The 17,448-nt window shown below is 64.6% G+C and overlaps 2 protein-coding genes across 6 annotated transcripts in view; one reads left to right on the forward strand and one right to left on the reverse strand.

The window, feature by feature from the left end:
• Positions 1-1,157: 1,157 nt before the first annotated feature.
• On the forward strand, positions 1,158-9,181 carry LOC101937435 (HIC ZBTB transcriptional repressor 1). 2 transcript variants are annotated; one of them, XM_005313987.4, is made up of 2 exons: positions 1,158-1,824; positions 4,207-9,181. In XM_005313987.4, exons 1-2 carry the CDS (start codon positions 1,773-1,775, stop codon positions 6,114-6,116), a joined length of 1,962 nt encoding a protein of 653 aa, XP_005314044.2. In that variant the 5' UTR covers positions 1,158-1,772; the 3' UTR covers positions 6,117-9,181. The 2 variants fall into 2 exon arrangements, with proteins under 2 accessions (XP_005314044.2, XP_065429498.1); XM_065573426.1 differs by lacking the exon at positions 1,158-1,824 and adding an exon at positions 3,428-3,703.
• A 638-nt stretch (positions 9,182-9,819) lies between these two features.
• SMG6 (SMG6 nonsense mediated mRNA decay factor) overlaps positions 9,820-17,448 on the reverse strand; it is a 149,185-nt gene continuing 141,556 nt past the window's right edge. For all 4 annotated transcript variants that reach the window (XM_065573418.1, XM_024105968.3, XM_008169011.4 and 1 more), the window contains exons 17-19: positions 15,658-15,869; positions 15,294-15,375; positions 9,820-13,094 (exon numbers count right to left, since the gene is read on the reverse strand). In XM_065573418.1, the coding sequence (XP_065429490.1) occupies positions 12,964-13,094; positions 15,294-15,375; positions 15,658-15,869 (425 nt within the window). In that variant the 3' untranslated portion in view covers positions 9,820-12,963. The remainder of the gene's footprint in view (positions 13,095-15,293; positions 15,376-15,657; positions 15,870-17,448) is intronic.

Raw genomic sequence — 17,448 nt, forward strand, 5'->3', positions numbered from 1 at the left:
GGTCTCGGCTCCTTCTTTTGGTCTGGATGGGCCCGGCCTGGGGCTGGCAAACTCCGCTCCTTAGGGTCAGACGGGGGATGGACAGTCAGGTGCTGGCCCAGCCTGGGGAGGGTTGAGGATGACAAGGGACGTGGCTCTGGGGCTAGTCGCTGCTCTAAGGCGGGCAGCCTGGGGGAATTTTCCCCTGACTCCAGGTCCATCCTGGGGCACCAGCGAGGGTCCCTTAGGGGCAGAGGTGCTGTGGTAAAGGGCAGCCCTGGGACTCAAAGCCAGGGCTGTGGTGGGTGTTTCTGCTGCATGGTGGAGTACAGGGATGGGGAACAGGCTCCCCTGTGGGAGTAGGGTGTGTGTGTAACGGGCTATTCACCACTGTGGTGCGAGCAGGAATTCTGGGCTGGCTGCAGGACGCGGGGGCAGATGCTCTGCTCTGGGCTGTGCAGGAGGGCAGGCTGGCTGGGCACAATGGTCCCTTGCTGGCCTCTCTGGGGAGCCTCCTGGCCCAGCTGGGAAAGGGGGCCCAGCTCCATTCCACCCCCAATCTCGGCAGCGTTTCCCAGGGCTGGAGCTGCGGCCGGGCCCAGCTCGGGCTGCAAGCGCCTGAGCCCCGATTCCCACCCCAGCTGGGAACAGAACAGAACAGAACGAGGCAATCCAGAGAAGCATTTGGTAGGAAAAACTTATTAAGAAAACATCTTAACAAAGCAACACAACCCCAGCTAAGGGGCGGGGCCCAGGCTCTGCCCAGCCTCTTGGGCACCAGGTGAAGCAAACGACCAGAGAGTCACCCCGGAGCCAAAGGGCAGGGATGGAGCAAAGCCAGCACCCGGCCACGGGGAACAGCCAGCAGTCGGGGGGGGGGGGGGGGGCGGGTTCCCAGAGCGATAGACCGCCGGGAGCCACATCCGAGACTAAAGGGGGAGCCCAGCTCCGTTCCCGTCCCCATCCCCCCGCGGGACCCGCTCCCCGGCGCCCTTCGGGCTCATCCTGTGCAGGACTAGCGCCGTTTATCCGCAGCTGGAAGTGCCCCGCGGCGGGAGCAGGAAACCTGGGGGAACGCGCCGCTCCCCGGCCCCCGATAGACTCACCCAGGCATCCGGGACGGGAGCCGGGCTCCGGGGCTCGCTTGGGCGCTCTCCCTCTGCGGGAGTCGGGGCCGGAGGGGAAGGGGCCGCCGGGGAGCCGTGCGCGGACCTGGCGCTGATACTTTCACCTTCCCAACGGGCCCCTCCCAGCCCAGCGGCCCGGGGCCGCCCCCCACCCCGCAGGCAGACGAAGCGGGTTAAATTCCCGCGCCGGGCGGACGCTTAGGAGGCGGGATCCGGGCAGGCCGGTCCCGGAGACGCGCGGGGCTTTTCCTTCCCGCCGCGGGCAGGGGTCCCCGGGACAGCTCCGTGGGGAGCCGTCCAGGACCCCGCTCCTCCCCCTGCTGCTGGGGCCCGCTCGCCCGGCCCCGCCCGGGGAGCCGAGGGGAGGAGGAAATCAGCTGCTATCCCTTTAACAGGCGCTGGCGCTGAGCGGAGTTCAGGCCGGGGTCAGTGGGAGTTCGCAGCCCGGGCTTTACCTTTGCGCCTAGCCGTGCGCCGGCGGCACATGCTGTCTCCTGCGCTGCGCCCCGGAGCGGCCGCCGGGCCTGGCACGCAGGGCGCAGCGAGCGCCGAGGGAGGCAGCGCCTTGGCAGCACAGCCCGTGGAGCTGGCATGGGCCGGAGGCGCCGGCTGGCGGCGGGGAGCGCACGGCGGGGACCCAGGGGCTGAGGCCGCTGCTCAGGGGACATGAGAGTCCGCAGAGACCTCGGCTGGCTGGCGGAAGCGACGGAGCCCCCAGGTACCGCGGGCCGGGCCGGGGCAGGATGGAGCCTGTGCCGGGGGCTTCTGCCCGTGCCCCGGGAGCAGGGCGGGCGCTCACTTGGCCGGGGCCCCCACTCATCCTGCAGTGCAGCACGGAACCGGGGAAGGGGCGGCCCGGAGCACGGCTGGGTCCCTCCCGGGATGCGACCGCATAAAGCCGGGCAGGGGGCGCCGGGGGGCTGAGCCGCGGCCGCCCGAGGCAGCGGGCGCTTTGCAGGGAACCGGGAGCGCAGCCCTGGGGCCGGGCCGCTCGCGGGGCGCCTGGCTCCGAGAGCAGAGGAGGAAGGGTCGGTCCCTGCGGGGGGTGGCAAAGCGGCCGGAGGTGCTGGAAGTCGGGTGCTGGGGGCGCTGCCACCCCCCGGCTTGAAGTGGCTCCATCAGAAGCAGGGTTACAGTTTGGTTCCCTGGCTCTCAGCACCCCGCTACCCACATTGTTCCAGCGCCCTGCAAGCGCCGCAGCCAGAGACCGGGAGGGGAGTTGAGGGCGAGGTCCCGCGGAGCCAGCGCTGGGCCCTGCGTGTCCCTGACCCCAGAGCCGGCAGGTCCCCCAGAGGTTCTCGCCCAGGTGCGGGCCGGGCCCTGCCCTCGGTGCTCGCGGCTCCCCGACAAGCCCATGGACGGGAGTCCCGCTGGCCACCAGCAGAGCTGGCCTGGGACTTCCCCACGCGGGTCTGCAGGAGGGGACCGATCCCCGCGGGCAGACAGCGGGTCCCGCCGGGGCTGCCAGCGGGCGGGGACTGGCCCCTAGGCCGGTCTCTCTTCTCCAGCCCCTTTGCCTCCTCCCCGGCTCCGCTGCAGGCCCAGGGACAGAGGGGCTGGACCCAGGGCTGCGGGGTTGCTGCATTTGAAGTGGTTTCCATCGTGCAGAGGGTTTCGTGGCTCTCAGCGCCCCATGAAACATCCGTCCAGCGCCTCTGCCCAAGGATGCTGTAAAATGGCGAAGTTTGGCTCCCCCGGCGGGTCTCGGCTCCAGCCCGGCCCTTCCCCGCCCGCCCTCGGGCTCGCACTGCCCGAGCCCAGTTGGCCCTGGCGCACCCACAGCTCCTTCGCCTCCCAGGGGAGCCGCCCCTCGCTCTCCCCGCCACAGCAAGTGCGCCAGCCGGGCCCCGCTCGCTGCGGACCCGGCCCGTGTCTAGGGCTCCGGCCATCCCGGCACAGGCAAGGCCGACCCGGCCAGCAGCGACTTCCCCTCCCTTGCCCTGGCTCTCTCGAGTGGCCCCGCGCAGTGCGGCCTGTCCCGGCCTGGGCCCGGGGAAAGGGGCCCCGCTCCTCTGGGGGCCGCTTGTTCTCCCCAGCAAGCCAGCCCGGGCAGGGGCGAGTCGGGGAAGCCCGGCCCGGCTCCTTCGCTGGCTTCGGGGCCTCCTGGTGCGAAAATCGCCGGTGGCGGCTAGAATTGGGGCGCGCCAGGGAGGCAGGAGAAAGCAGGGCCGGAAGGCGAGGGGCTCCGGGCCCCCCAAGCAGCCCTGGAGCCCGGGCCCCGCTCGTCGAGTTTGGGATCAGAAGCGGAGCTTCCCCCCGGGCGCTGGGGAGGGGCCGGCGGCCGCAGGCAGCAGCGGGTGCGCCCAAGGCGGGAGGGGGCAGGATGGGGGCAGAGGTGGCCCGGCCGGGGAGCCGCAGGTGGCCTGGCCCCTCCGCCCCCCGCTCAGGTGGGGCTGGGCTCGCAGGCGGCGCTGGAAGCGGAGGGAGTGATGTCACCTTCTCCCAGCGCCGGCAGGGGCTTTGCCCCCTCCCCTCCCCCGCCCGGCCGCGCAGAGAAGCCCCGATATAAGGGGTGGCACAAGGCAGCGCAGCAGGCAGTGCGCAGAGGAGGCGGCGCAGCCCCGGCTCCCCGGCAGGACTCGCCCGCTCCGCCCCAGGTAGCGGCTGGGCCCTGGCAGCTCCGCATCCCGGGGCTGGGGCTGGGGCTTCCCGCTGCGGCCGGCGGCGCGGCGCCCTCGCCCCGTCTAAGTGGCGCAGCTCCGAGAGCGCAACTGCCTCGGCTCCCAGCCGCAGCCGAGACCCAGCAGCCGGCGGGGAGCCGCGAAGGGCGCAGCGAGGCCGGGCGCTAGCTGGGGCGGCCGCCGACTCGGCGCAGGTCCTGGCGCTGGGAGCCGGCCTCCTGCCGCCTCGCTGGGCCCTGGGGGCAGGCGCGTGTGGGGCCGGCGGCCCGAGGTCCCCGCTGCTCCGGCTGGGGGCTCCCCGGGGGGCGGCAGGTCGGACGGCGGGGCCCGGCTCCCTCCCCGGGCAGCGCCCGCCGCTGCATTCCAAGGCCCTTGCGCAGCGGGCAGGGGGCGGGGATGTTTTGCCTAAATTAGGCCGCGCGCTGGACCCGGCCGGGCCGGCCGCCAGCCTGGCGCCCCTCACCGTGTGTGTCTTGCAGGTGGCGGGGGGAGCCCCATGCTGGAGGCCATGGAGATGCCGAGCCACTCCAGACAGCTGCTTCTGCAACTCAACACGCAGCGGGCCAAGGGCTTCCTGTGCGACGTGATCATCGTGGTGCAGAACGCGCTGTTCCGCGCGCACAAGAACATCCTGGCGGCCAGCAGCGTCTACCTGAAGTCGCTGGTGGTGCACGACAACCTGCTCAACCTGGACCACGAGATGGTGAGCCCGGGCATCTTCCGCCTGGTGCTGGACTTCATCTACACCGGCCGCCTGGGCGAGTGCGAGCCGGGCGAGCAGGGCCTGGGCGCCGTGCTGGCGGCCGCCAGCTACCTGCAGGTGCCGGCCCTGGTGGCTTTGTGCAAGAAGAAGCTGAAGCGGACGGGCAAGTACTGCCACCTGCGAGGCGGCTACAGCCCCTACGGCAAGATGGCCAGGGGGCTGCGGGCCGCCACCCCCGTCATCCAGACCTGCTACTCGGCTGCCCCCCGGCCTGTGGACCTGCAGCCTGGAGAGCCCCACAGCACCCAGTGCGGGGAGCTCTATGCCTCTGCCTCCCAGGGCACCGCCCTGCACCAGCCTGGGCTGTGCCCACCCGAGAGGCACTGCTCCCCCCCCTGCGGCCTGGACCTCTCCAAAAAGAGCCCCACCAGCCCTTCCTCCCAGCTGCTGCCCACAGACAGACTCCACCCGGGGGACAGCAGGGAGCCCTTGCTGCCCCCCAGGCACGACAGCCCCCCGGGCAGCGCTTCCCTGCTGGCCAACCACAGCTCTGCCTACAAAGACCCTCCCCAGGTGGGCGAAGGCGTGATTCACCCCGCGGAGCGCTTCCGTGGCAGCCCGCCCTGTGCCGAGTCCCTTGCCCGGGCCGAAGGCCGCGACTTCCTGTACCGCTGGATGAAGCACGAGCCCCCGGGCAGCTACCTGGAGGAGTGTGAGGCGGAGAAAGAGCCTGAGCGGGAGGAGAAGGCCGAGTCGCCCCCGCAGTCCCGCTACCCCAGCATCGAGAGCAACGAGATGGAGAACGACAACAGCACCAGCGAGGACACGGGCAGCAGCGAGGGCCCATCCCCCGGGGGCACCCTGGGCCCCTACTGCAGCCACCTGGCCTACGAGCCCGAGAGCCTGGGGGACAACCTGTACGTGTGCATCCCGTGCGGCAAGGGCTTCCCCAGCTCGGAGCAGCTCAATGCCCACGTGGAGGCCCACACCGAGGAGGAGCTGTACCACAAGGCGGCCTCGGAGCAGGCCGGCCCCTTCCTAGACAAAGGTGGCCAGAGCCTGGGCGACATCATCCGTCCCTACCGCTGCTCCTCCTGCGACAAGGCCTACAAGGACCCAGCCACGCTGCGGCAGCACGAGAAGACGCACTGGCTCACGCGGCCCTACCCCTGCACCATCTGCGGCAAGAAGTTCACGCAGCGCGGCACCATGACGCGGCACATGCGCAGCCACCTGGGCCTCAAGCCCTTTGCTTGCGACGCCTGCGGCATGCGCTTCACCCGGCAGTACCGGCTCACCGAGCACATGCGCATCCACTCGGGCGAGAAGCCCTATGAGTGCCAGGTGTGCGGCGGCAAGTTCGCCCAGCAGCGCAACCTCATCAGCCACATGAAGATGCACGTGGCCGGGCCCGACGGCAAGGCCAAGCTGGACTTCCCTGAGAGCGTCTTCGCCATGGCGCGGCTCACGGCCGACCAGCTGGGCCTCAAGCAGGAGAAAGCGGCCGAGCTGCTGTCACACACCTCACACTTCCTCAGCGACCCCAAGGGCCTGGAGAGCCTGTACCCGCTGGCCCGGTTCACAGCTGAGCACCTGGGGCTGAGCCAGGAGAAGGCGGCTGAGATGCTGGGTCCAGGCCCACTGCTTCATGGCGACCGGACCATAGAGCGCTATTCGCCCACCTAATGGGGTGGCCTGAGACCCCCAGGGTCGCCCACCGCAGCTAGAGCCAAAGAGGCCACGTGGCTGCCGGGTCTGCAGATCCTGTGGGTCCCTCCTCAGATGGACTCTCTGTAGCATTTGGGGAGTGGGAATTTTTTCCCTGAAAATGTGCAGTGATGGAGATCTTCCGCCTCCCCCCACTTCATGGGGCAGGCCAGACCAGCCAAACAGCGAGGGGAGGCCAAGCCCCTAGCTGGAGGTCCCACACAAGTGGTGCTGTTGTGGGGCTGGGAGTAATATGCCACAGGGGTGGGGCTGTTTACAGCTGGGCTATGGCTTGGTGCGAATAGTAAGGTGATGGGGTAGGGCTGTGATCAAACCCCACTTACTGGCCCCCGGCATCCATCCCCTGGCGTGTCCTCTCATAGCTGCTCCCTGGAGGGCTGCCAGGAGCCGTGCCCAGATACAATGCAGTCTGTACCGTGCCCCTGCCTTACCTGGCATAGCCACCAAGTGCCCAGCAGGGGCTGGTGCCTCCCAGCACAAGGAAAATGTGAACCTGCCTCCTACCTCAGGAGCCAGTCGCTCCCCTCCCTGGGACTCAAGGAGGGCCATGTCAGTCTCCCCCCCCCCCCCCCCCCCCCCCCAACCTCCCTGCTGCAGCTGGGCCCAGTACGAGCACAATAACCCAGCTCTAGGCCCACTGCTTAAATCTGCCTGCCCTGCCCCCAGTCCTCGCTGCCTCTGTTCAGGCCCCCTCGGAGCCCAGCTTCCCAATGGCGCCAGGCCCGGGGGAGCCAAAGGCTCTGCGAGGGGGACAGACATTTGCTGTTGAAGCAACTGCAGCTCCACTCTGTGCCTCATGAAAATCGGCTTTCGCAGCTGCCTTCAGCTGGGATCCCCCCGGCTTTGCTCACCAGCCTGAACTCCGTCTCGAGAGCGTGGCCCAGCCTGCTGCAAAAGCACTGGGGCCCTCAGTTGTCCAGGGCTGTCATGTCCATTGGGCACAGGCTGCACCACAACCAGGAGAGGCTGTCAGTGCCTGCAAGCCTTTCCTGCCTGGCTCGACCCTTGGTAGGATGGGTGGTGGGCAGCAGGAACAGATCTTACCCGAGTAGGCTTGTCCCAGCAGCTGGGCGCTGCCTTCCTTTGGAGGAGCAGAACTTCAGCTGCGGCCACCACCCAGGACGGAGCTGCCCGTGGGCACAGCTTTGTCCAGCACCGGATCCCTGCTGGGTGTAACGGGAGCAGCAGAAGGGTTTGATCTTCTGAGGCCTCTGCAGGAATCGCTACACCCTGGCCCAGCAAACCCTGCCCAGAGCCTGGGCCTGGCGCTTGCCTCTTGCTGCAGAGCCCTGGTTGGGGCAGCTCCTCTCCCAGCTCTGACGAGCTGGGCCCGGCTCCCAAAGACCCTCCTGGGCCCGGCTCCCAAAGACCCTCCTGGGCCCCACCTAGCTGAGCCGAAACCAAAGCAACCACCTGAGGAGGAGACGCAGCCCCCGCACCCTCGCTGTACTCAGGGATGGCCCCAGCATCCTGCCTGACCCAGGCCAGGCCCAGCTGCCTCACGGGAGAATTCCTGCCCTGGGCGATTGCCGAGGAGCCTGGCCCCAGAGACTCCCCCCCACCCTTCCCCAATCGCTGGTGGGAGGGAGCATGGATCTGGGGCCCGGCTGGCCCTAGACTGAGCCCCTGGGATGCATCCATCCCTCCCCACCCTCTACTCTGTGGGATCCCAGGTGGGAACCATGCTGCTGTTTCTCGGGGGGTCTCTGCTGGGAAGTGGGCTAGAAGCATGAGGACACAGGTGCGGTTTTATGGCCCCCCCCTTCTCTCCTCCCTCCCTCGGCTGCAGCGGGAGAGCTGCCCCCTCCCATGGGTGGTGCCCAGGCAGAGCAGGACTCTAGGCCGCAGAGCATGCAGGCAGGGCAGTGAAGCGGGGCTGGGGGCGGGGCTGGGCTGTTCTCTCCGTGCTGTGCTCCTTGTACTGAAGGGCCGTGTCCCTGTGCCAGGGCGTCTTCCCGTCCCCCCAACAGCTCTGGTGGGAGGCCCCCTCTCCTCTGCTCCCCGGAGGCTCAGTCCTGGAGCTCGTGACAAAGACAAAATCTCTCAGTCACCTGCTTTGCTGTGCCAGGGAGAGGCAGCAGCTGCCTTGCTGGGCCCCGCTGGGCAGCAGGGCTCTGCCATGCTCTGGCGGGGGGGGGTCTGGGCTTTATGCTCAAGCCCGTGGGGGGCGGTGCAGGGGCCAATGACACTGAGGGGGTGAGCGGTTAGGTCTCTGCCCTGGTGGCCAATGGGGACAGGTGCTGCATGCAGGCGCCCCCCCACCTGATAGCACCCAGAGCTCTGACCCTCGGGCCGGCCGGGCTGCACTGAGCGGGCAGATCCTCCCCGCACTCCTGGGTTAATGGGGCACAAGATCTAGGTGCTGCCACGCTCGGAGCCCTGCCTGGGGCCTTCCTTGCTCTGTCCAGGCAGGGCCACCAGAGCCGTTGGGGCTGGGCCCAGGCCCTGCCGTGAGTGACCCAGGGCGGGGTCCCATCCCACCCCCGTCTGGCCTGCAGGATAATGTGAAGCTCTTTTCCCTGCCTTGTCTTTTCTCCTTTGCACACCAGGCCGAGGTGGCCACCCCACAGTGCCTGCTCCTGGCCTCCAACCAACTGTGCCTTTAGCCTGACCGGCTGCTCCTCCAAGGGGCCTTGGGTCCAACTGCTCCCAGTGCCAAATGTCCATGCCCAGCTCAGGTGCCTCTGGCTAGCAGAGACTCAGGACACTGACCCTGCCTCCCCTTTCCAGCTGCGCAGGAACTTGGGCACCGAGGGGCTCCCTGGGCACCGAAGGGCTTGGCTAGGGCCAGGAATCCCAGGCCAGAGTCCGGCCCCGGCTGCCCTGCACCCTGGCAGCCATCAGGGACAAAGCTGCAGCAGCTGCGACCAAAGCGCGGGGGGAGGGCACATATCCAGTGCCTGGATCCAGGTCTCCCTGCCCCCGCCCAGTTTGTATATTCTTCTGATTTGTACACGGGCGTTTTGTCCCGTCCTTTTCTATACTCAAGACCAAATGAGCAATAAAGTGACATTAACACGTGAGGTCTCGGCTCCTTCTTTTGGTCTGGATGGGCCCGGCCTGGGGCTGGCAAACTCCGCTCCTTAGGGTCAGACGGGGGATGGACAGTCAGGTGCTGGCCCAGCCTGGGGAGGGTTGAGGATGACGAGGGACGTGGCTCTGGGGCTAGTCGCTGCTCTAAGACCTTGACTCCAGGTCCATCCTGGGGCACCAGCGAGGGTCCCTTAGGGGCAGAGGTGCTGTGGTAAAGGGCAGCCCTGGGACTCGAAGCCAGGGCTGTGGTGGGTGTTTCTGCTGCATGGTGGAGTACAGGGATGGGGAACAGGCTCCCCTGTGGGAGTAGGGTGTGTGTGTAATGGGCTATTCACCACTGTGGTGCGAGCAGGAATTCTGGGCTGGCTGCAGGACGCGGGGGCAGATGCTCTGCTCTGGGCTGTGCAGGAGGGCAGGCTGGCTGGGCACAATGGTCCCTTGCTGGCCTCTCTGGGGAGCCTCCTGGCCCGGCTGGGAAAGGGGGCCCAGCTCCATTCCACCCCCAAACTCGGCAGCGTTTCCCAGGGCTGGAGCTGCGGCCGGGCCCAGCTCGGGCTGCAAGCGCCTGAGCCCCGATTCCCACCCCAGCTGGGAACAGAACAGAACAGAACGAGGCAATCCAGAGAAGCATTTGGTAGGAAAATCTTATTAAGAAAACATCTTAACAAAGCAACACAACCCCAGCTAAGGGGCGGGGCCCAGGCTCTGCCCAGCCTCTTGGGCACCAGGTGAAGCAAACGACCAGAGAGTCACCCCGGAGCCAAAGGTCAGGGATGGAGCAAAGCCAGCAGTTCTGAGGGAAGCAGGACCCCAGAGCCTATGAGGGCGGGAGCTGCCTCCAGCAGGTCCTTGCGTCTGGCTGCTCATTCATGTGTCCACGGTGGATCATGCTGCCACCACTCAGTACAGTCAGGTCCCAGCGCAGTTCCTGCAGTCAGGGGACATCTCTGAGAAGCAGCAGCTGGCACCAGCAGCGTCCAGGGGAGATGGTGGGGGCAAGTCCTTCCATTAGCAGGGTGCCAGGGGAGGGCCCAGGGTGTCCGGTTTGATGCTGACTGTCCCTTTCACTGGCCAGCTCTCCCCTGACGCCGCGGCCGCTCAATAGCAGAGTTCAGCAGGTTCGTCAGAACAAACGTTTCAAACACAGCACGGTTTGAGGAAAAGTCAATGGGCGAACGTCGCCTGCCCCAGCTCCTTGCACAGACCCCGCCAGCAGGCTCCCCTTGGCACAGTTTAGTCCTAAGAGCCTGGGTTGGGTGTCCAGTAGCAGGCGGCAGCGGCTCCAGCAGGCAGGCTCTGGCCTGGAGACCTCCCTAGCAGCTGTCGTGGGGACAATACCAGCCTTCCTGCCTGTGTGTCACAGCCCCAACCTCGGGCCACGGGCTTGTCGCCTAGCCACCCCGGAGTGAGCTGTGACAGGAAGTCGGGCTGGAGTGAGGCTGCGAGGCCCTTTGCAAAGCACCTGGCTAGCACTGCTTGGTGAGCACGGAGGACTCAGGCTACCCTGGCATCTGTAATCTGGGGGCTCAGCCCTGCCCCAGCCCTGTCCCACGCCAAGGTCCCAGGTGAGGCAGCACCTGGGGAAGGGGTGACTGAGCTGCTGGTGGCGAGAGAAACCCCCTCGTCTGCCAGTAAGCAGCCGCCGCCCGCTCTTCTGAGGGAGGCCAGAGAGAGCACCGTCCCCTCCCCAATGCCCCTGGGACTGAGCAGCCAGGAGCAGCGCTGCATTCTCGTTCCCCCCGCTTGCCTCACTGGCTTCGGTCCTGCTGCCTCCCTCTCCAGCTTCCATCCACTCCCCCCACAGGGCCCTTCGCACCCTGGGCTCCTGCAGAGATGCTGGCCCTGCGTGGGGAAGGTCTGGGAGTACAGCAAAGTCCCTAGAGAGGGCAACATTGCGCCTTCCTGAAGGTGCTGGGTACCTGCCTGGCCACAGAGCTCCCTGGGCTGTTCTGCAGAGGCCTGGCCTAGCTGCAGGAGCTTGGAGGTGACTACAGCTCCCTCAGCCTCTGCGCCCTGGGATGCCCCACTAGGGCTCTGTCTGACTAGGAGGGCCTGGCTCCATGGAGGAGACAGAGCTCAGCCCCAGCTGCACCAATGCCCGGCGCCGAGGGACCCTGTCCACTCTGGAGACGACGCTGCCTGACAAGGCTCAATGCCAATGGGGTCAGCTCAAGGGCTCCCCATCCATGCTGAAGGGGCAACTGGGGCTCGCAAAGCTGCTCAAGCAGGAACCATTGTCAGGTCAGTGTCCCTCTGGCCCCGTAGACAGCCCCTGGGAGCTCCCTCAGGACCCCACAGCCTGGCCTGTCACAAGCTCAGGGGGACTCAAGGGAGAGATTTATTGTAATGGCAAAGCCTTAAGAGCAGGTTACAAGCATGACAAGGCAGGGAGTGTGTGGGGCAGGATCTAAGGGTGTGCCTCTCGTAGGGGGGAGCAGAGCAGGGGGCCCAGGAGGTATATGGGGCAGAGGAGCAGAGCAGGGGGCCCAGGAGGTATATGGGGCAGAGGAGCAGAGCAGGGGGCTCAGAAGGTATATGGGGCAGAGGAGCAGAGGCTGTGTGGGGCAGAGGAGAGGAGCAGAGCAGGGGGCTCAGGAGGTATGTGGGGCAGAGGAGCAGAGGGTGTGTGGGGCAGAGGAGCAGAGCAGGGGGCTCAGGAGGTATGTGGGGCAGAGGAGCAGAGGGTATGTGGGGCAGGGGGCTCAGGAGGTATGTGGGGCAGAGGAGCAGAGGGTGTGTGGGGCAGGGGAGCAGAGCAGGGGGCTCAGGAGGTATGTGGGGCAGGGGAACAGAGCAGGGGGCTCAGGAGGTATATGGGGCAGAGGAGCAGAGGGTGTGTGGGGCAGGGGAGCAGAGCAGGGGGCTCAGGAGGTATGTGGGGCAGAGGATGTATGGAGCAATCAAGGTACAATGCAGCCTGGGTATTTAATGCTTTTCCTTAGCAGCAATGGATCCTGAACAATAGACAACCCTAAAGCTCGTGGTGAGGTTCTCAGAGCAGGACCTGCTGCCCCCGTGCTGGAGAGGGGACCAGAGCATCTTCAAAAGGGGAAAAGGAGCCAAATATCCGTTACTTTCCACCCAGACTCCAGTGTTGGGAAGTGATGGGGCTGCTGCAGCCCGACTCCCGTGGGACACAACTAGGGCTCCAATGAGCTGCCAGCCAAGTGGACAGATGAAAGAATCGAGACAGGCGGAGAGGAACAGCCAAGGTGTGAGCGAAATGGCCAGAGAGAGCAGGACAGACCCTGACCTCCACGTTCAGTGTCTCGGGGGTGCAGCCAGGGCTCCAGCAGGAACACAAGCGCCTCTGGAAACCGCCAGCAGGAACTGCCACAACGCCAGGTCCCTCCCACTTTCCGTAGCCAGTTAACAGAAAGGAGGCTCCCATTCCTCTGGCCGGCTCAGAGCACAGCTCCAAGGAGAACACTGGCCTCCAATGGGAGCTCTCTCCAGTCAAGGATGCTGACAAGGGCAATGGGGCTAGCCCAAAGCTTTCCCCAGGGACCAGTGCCCCCCTGCTCCGCCCCCCCACTCTTCCCAAAGGCCCTGGCAACCCGCAGAGTCCTGGCCTCCGCACGACCCATCCACAGCAGGGACCTTCCCTTTGCAGCATAGCCATTCGGGGCTGGCTTTGAAGACGTGGTGTTTATTGTTCAATGGTGGGTCGGGAGGCAGTGGTGGTGGTGCAGGGCTGCCTTGAAAGCCATTCTCCCACCAGCAACACGCTGCGTCACTCACGCAGGGACATCTCCTCCTCAGTCACACCCGCTCAGCCCTCCTGGGCCCACTTAAGGAAGGTGGGAATGTCTCGCACGGGCACGTTCCGGGTCAGCGCCTTGACACGCAGGTTCCGATCGTCCGTGAGCAGCACCACCTCTCTGAGCAGACGGATTGGATCATCTGAAACAATAACCAGAGAGGACGTGTGCTTAGGGGTAGCTCCTGTCCTGAGGGAGAGCTAACCAGCCCCTGCCAACCACCTGAACTCTGCTGTCAGCACACGACGGCCATGCAGCCACCCAGCTCTGCTCCACCAAATGCTGCCCCGGCCTGCTCTTTGCTTCTTCCCGCTTGGGCTGCTTCTCCCACTCAACTCGGTTCTTTCCTTCATGCTGTCCCTATGCCTGGCCCAACCTCCCCGTCCTCAAACCCTGCCAGCTGCAGACACGTGCTCTGCCCAGGGCACAGTCCCAGCAGTGCTCTTTGGTATTTGGCGAGGATATTCTACCTGGGCTATGAAGCACTATGTACTGAAGGCAAACAGCAAGGTGTCCCCACGCTGTGCAGGTGCCCTGGACAGGGCATGACCCCTCCTGGCACCTGTGGTGTGTGGCTCAGCTGTCCGGCTCATGAGCAGATCATTTCTGATGGAGCCTCGTGACTTCTGCCGACTGACCCCTGAAGCCAGCCAGAGACAGCCCTAGGGCCTGGCACAGCAGCCATGCTGCGTCCCTATCACAGATGAGATCTGGCCCCCGTATGTATCCCCAGCATGTCCGTCCGTCCTTCCGTCCCACACAAACCCTGGAGAGGGCCCTGCCATGCCCCAGGCTGGGGTTGTGTGTAAAGCAGAACGCACAGAGCAGGCAGCACATTTGAGGGGCAGGAATACGGCCTCTGACGTACGTCCCAGCAGGACACTGGTGCTCATTGTAAGGTCTTTAAAACCAAACCTCATTCTGAGAGTCATTTTGCCTTTGAAGGGCCACAAACATTAGGGCTGAGCCCTGAGAAATAACTGAAATGGTCTCGCCCACTAGACGGGTGAGCTGCCCTGCACACATCGCGCTGGGCTGGGGCTGCGGGAACTCTGCTTACATGACAGTGGAGCAGGGGAAGCGAACAGGGTGTAAGCAGCTGGATCCTGTGACCGTGCCTCCAAATCAGGGCTTGAATGGAAAAAAAAGAGTCCCTGGAAGCCCACCATGGACCCAGGATCTGCTACATGGAGGGGCAGGCCCAAGGGAGGGTGTCTAGGGACCTGCTGTGTTGTGAGGGGTGGGCTCCTGGGATCTGCTGGGTTGGGAGGGGCAGACTCATAGGAGGGCGTCCTGGGACCTGATGCGTTGGGGGGAGGGAGGGGGCAGGGATCTGTTGGCAGCAGGATCAGGAGGTTTTGTGCGGACACTGAGAAATGTGTAACAATAAACATCCTCTGTTCTCAGCCTGGTGACGTGGCTCCTTGTTACAAACCAGAGGCTGTCAGCTTGTCAGGCCCCATCCACCATAATCCACATGATTTTAAAATTCAGCATCATTTACGCATAAACATTTGGTGACGGTTTCTCTGTGAATCTGACAAGTTAAGCTGCTAAGAATCTGCGCTGACAAATGTGCGTTTCTGGAGCAGCTGCTGATGTAATTCCCGTCCCAGCAGCCCCTGCAAACAGCTCTGGGATCGTCTGATTTTAGTACATGGCGCCAGACGCCAAGTGGGCAAACGGAGGGGAGGGCATTGCCGTGCGCAGACAGCCCCGGGATACGCGCCATGTGCCACTTCCGAGGGAACAGGCAATGGTAGCGCTGGCGTGGAGGCACTAACCACAGAGCTGGAAGGGGTTCTTCCAGCACTGCAGTCAATCCACCTCGCCAATAGGCAGTAGAATCTACAGTGGGGTCTACACTGGGGCTTAGGGCAGCATAATTATATTGCACAGGGAGTGACGTTTTTCCTAGCCCTGAGCGATGTAGTTAAGCCAGCCTAACGTTGTGTGGAGCAGCCCTTAGACTGCCAGCTGCCCAAAGCAGAGGCTGTGTTTGATCAGCACCAGCACACGGCACCCTGATCCTGCGGGAGGCTGCTGGTAATAGATTGACCAATGAGCAGAATGCTACTCCCAGGAGGGCTGAGCACAGGCTGCTCCTACAGCACAGTGGCTCCAGGTTCTGGCACGTGCCGAGGGACGCGTGCACACAGCACCGTGTGAGGGGAGGGGAAGCCAAAAGGACCAGAGTGATAAAGTCCCTGAGCCTCTGCTTCCTTGGGTGCCCGGCACAGTCCATGGCTGGCGTGTGGGGCCCAGGTCTCTCTCTCAGGTGCCTGGGCACAGTGTGTGGGCCCTCACGTCTTTGTGAGTGGCCCTGACCCTGTGCTTGTACCTTTGTTGGTGGGCATGAAGTCCTTGGCCTTGTCATTGCAGTAATGGAGACAGCAGGACAGAATCAGGTCGTCGTTGTTGCCCTGGAAGGAAGGACGACATGACCCATGTCAGGAAAGAGAACTGCTGAACTCTGCCTTGCAGCACCGACCCCCAGGGCTGGGCAGCTCCAAGCACATCTGGCTGGAGATGTGGAGAGGGTTCCTGGGTGGGAGTGAGGGACAGCTGCCCTCCAGCCCTGGGATGCCCTCTGCCCACATGCCTGGAAGCTCTGCCCAGCACCTCATCACCACTGCAGAAATGGGGATGCCCGTGCTGCAAGCTTCCCCCCAGCAGTGTCCTCTTTGGGCTGCACCTCCCTTCACCTGCTGGCCGGTGGTGTCTTCGCTGCGGAAGGAGATGGATTCGAGCTCGTTGCCACGGCTAGTCAGAGCCCTCATGCAGTTGTCGCGATTCTCAAAGCGCTCCTCCAGGAACTCAATGGATCTCCTGGCTTTCTCCTGCAGCAGGCGGGCATGGCCCCCAGCCCGATGCTCCAGTTCCGGGCCCTTGGCCAGGCCATCCAGCTCATTGATCACTTGGAAACAAAAGAGAAGAGGAAGTGGAGTTAGGATGCAGACGGATGCTCTTGGGAACTGCAGCCAAAGCCTGCCACAGACCTGCCACAGGGCCTTATGGATAGGGCACAGGACTGAAACTCAGGAGACGCAGGTTCAATTCCTGGCTCTAACACAGACTCTGCAGGTGACCCTGGGTAAGTCACCTCATCCCTGGGCCTCAGTTGCCCACCTGCAAAATGGGGAGAATGCTGCTGCTTTTCTCTCCTCCCCCACCCCCCCCGGCTCTGTCTTGCCTATTTGGACTGTACGATTTTCAGGGCAGGGGGGGTCTCTGAGTGTACCCAGCACAATGAGGCTGGATCCCGGGGGGTGTCCAGGCACTACTGTCACTCACTCACGCTGAGCTGGACGCTTTACTCAGAGCTCAGGCTGAGGGACGTGACAGGAGAGAGCCTGTGGGGAGGCCAGACCCGGGGCAGTGCAGGCTGGAGGACGATGCTGGGCCATCCAGCCCCATCTCCACCTCCCGGCTACAGCAGCTAATCACTGATGCTGCTGAGGAATGCACCTGGCTAAGTGCTGCACAGGTGGGCAGTGCGCGCTCTGCCGTCTCCCCTGCAACGCCCCCCACAGCAGCCACTGTCCCCGGCTCACGGGGGGAGGTGGGATTGCCAGTTGGCTCTGGTCCCCTAGGCAGGACGACGCACACAGCCCCAACCCCCTGCAGGGCTGGCTGCAAGAGGGAGAAGCGAGATCCCTCCTGCCCAGCCTGTGGGACACAGGGAGGCAGAGACACCATGCTGCCCTCCTGACCCGCGGAGCCTCACCCCGCATCAGGCCGACTCCCAGGCCTGCTGCTCATTTTGCTTGGCTGAGGATTAAGTCCTAGAGCCTTCTGTACTGGTGCCAAGGGACAGGAAAACCTCAACCTCGCCAGCACCTGAGGGCAGAGTGGGGGCTGCCCTTGCCAGCACGAGAGACCGCAGCAATGCCCACAGGGGCTGTCAGACAGAAAGCGCTGGGAGCCCCTGGCCCACAGCCTCTCCCAATAAGAGACACCCCAGAAACAGCCCGTGTGTGAGAGACAGTGGGACTGTGGGCACGGGCAAGTGGGTGATCGTGCTCTGTGCACGGGAGGGAGCGAGCGAGCCTCCGTGCGCAGTCTGGCTTTCAGACATGGCTTAATTTCTGAAGATTCTTTCCAAGCTCCAAGCCAAAGCCCTGAGATCAAGTGGGAAATATGCATTCCTCGGGGGCTTGGGGAGAGCGTTCGGGGTCTGAGGCCTCTCCCCAGTGCTGTGAATCACTGCACAGGGAGCCTGTGGGATCGCTCTGTTCTAGGGGGAGGCTGGCACTCATTGTCTGGGTATTCAGATGAAAGCTACATGGAGCTGCTTCACTCCTCACTCATTCCTGACTCCAGAGACCCACTGCTGCCATTTCCACACACTGCACGGCTGGGATTCGGGGGGGGTGAGGGAAGTGGTGCAAAAACGGAACATCAAACAGGAAAAGCTGGTATTCCATCCCGAAATCCGCTTTCCTGCTTCCAAACCAAACAGGCTTCAAAGGGGAGGCTTGTTTGTGCTTCTGCAC

This window comes from Chrysemys picta, chromosome 19 (assembly GCF_011386835.1).
Source record: "Chrysemys picta bellii isolate R12L10 chromosome 19, ASM1138683v2, whole genome shotgun sequence".
In the NCBI taxonomy this organism is placed as follows: Eukaryota; Metazoa; Chordata; order Testudines; family Emydidae; genus Chrysemys; species Chrysemys picta.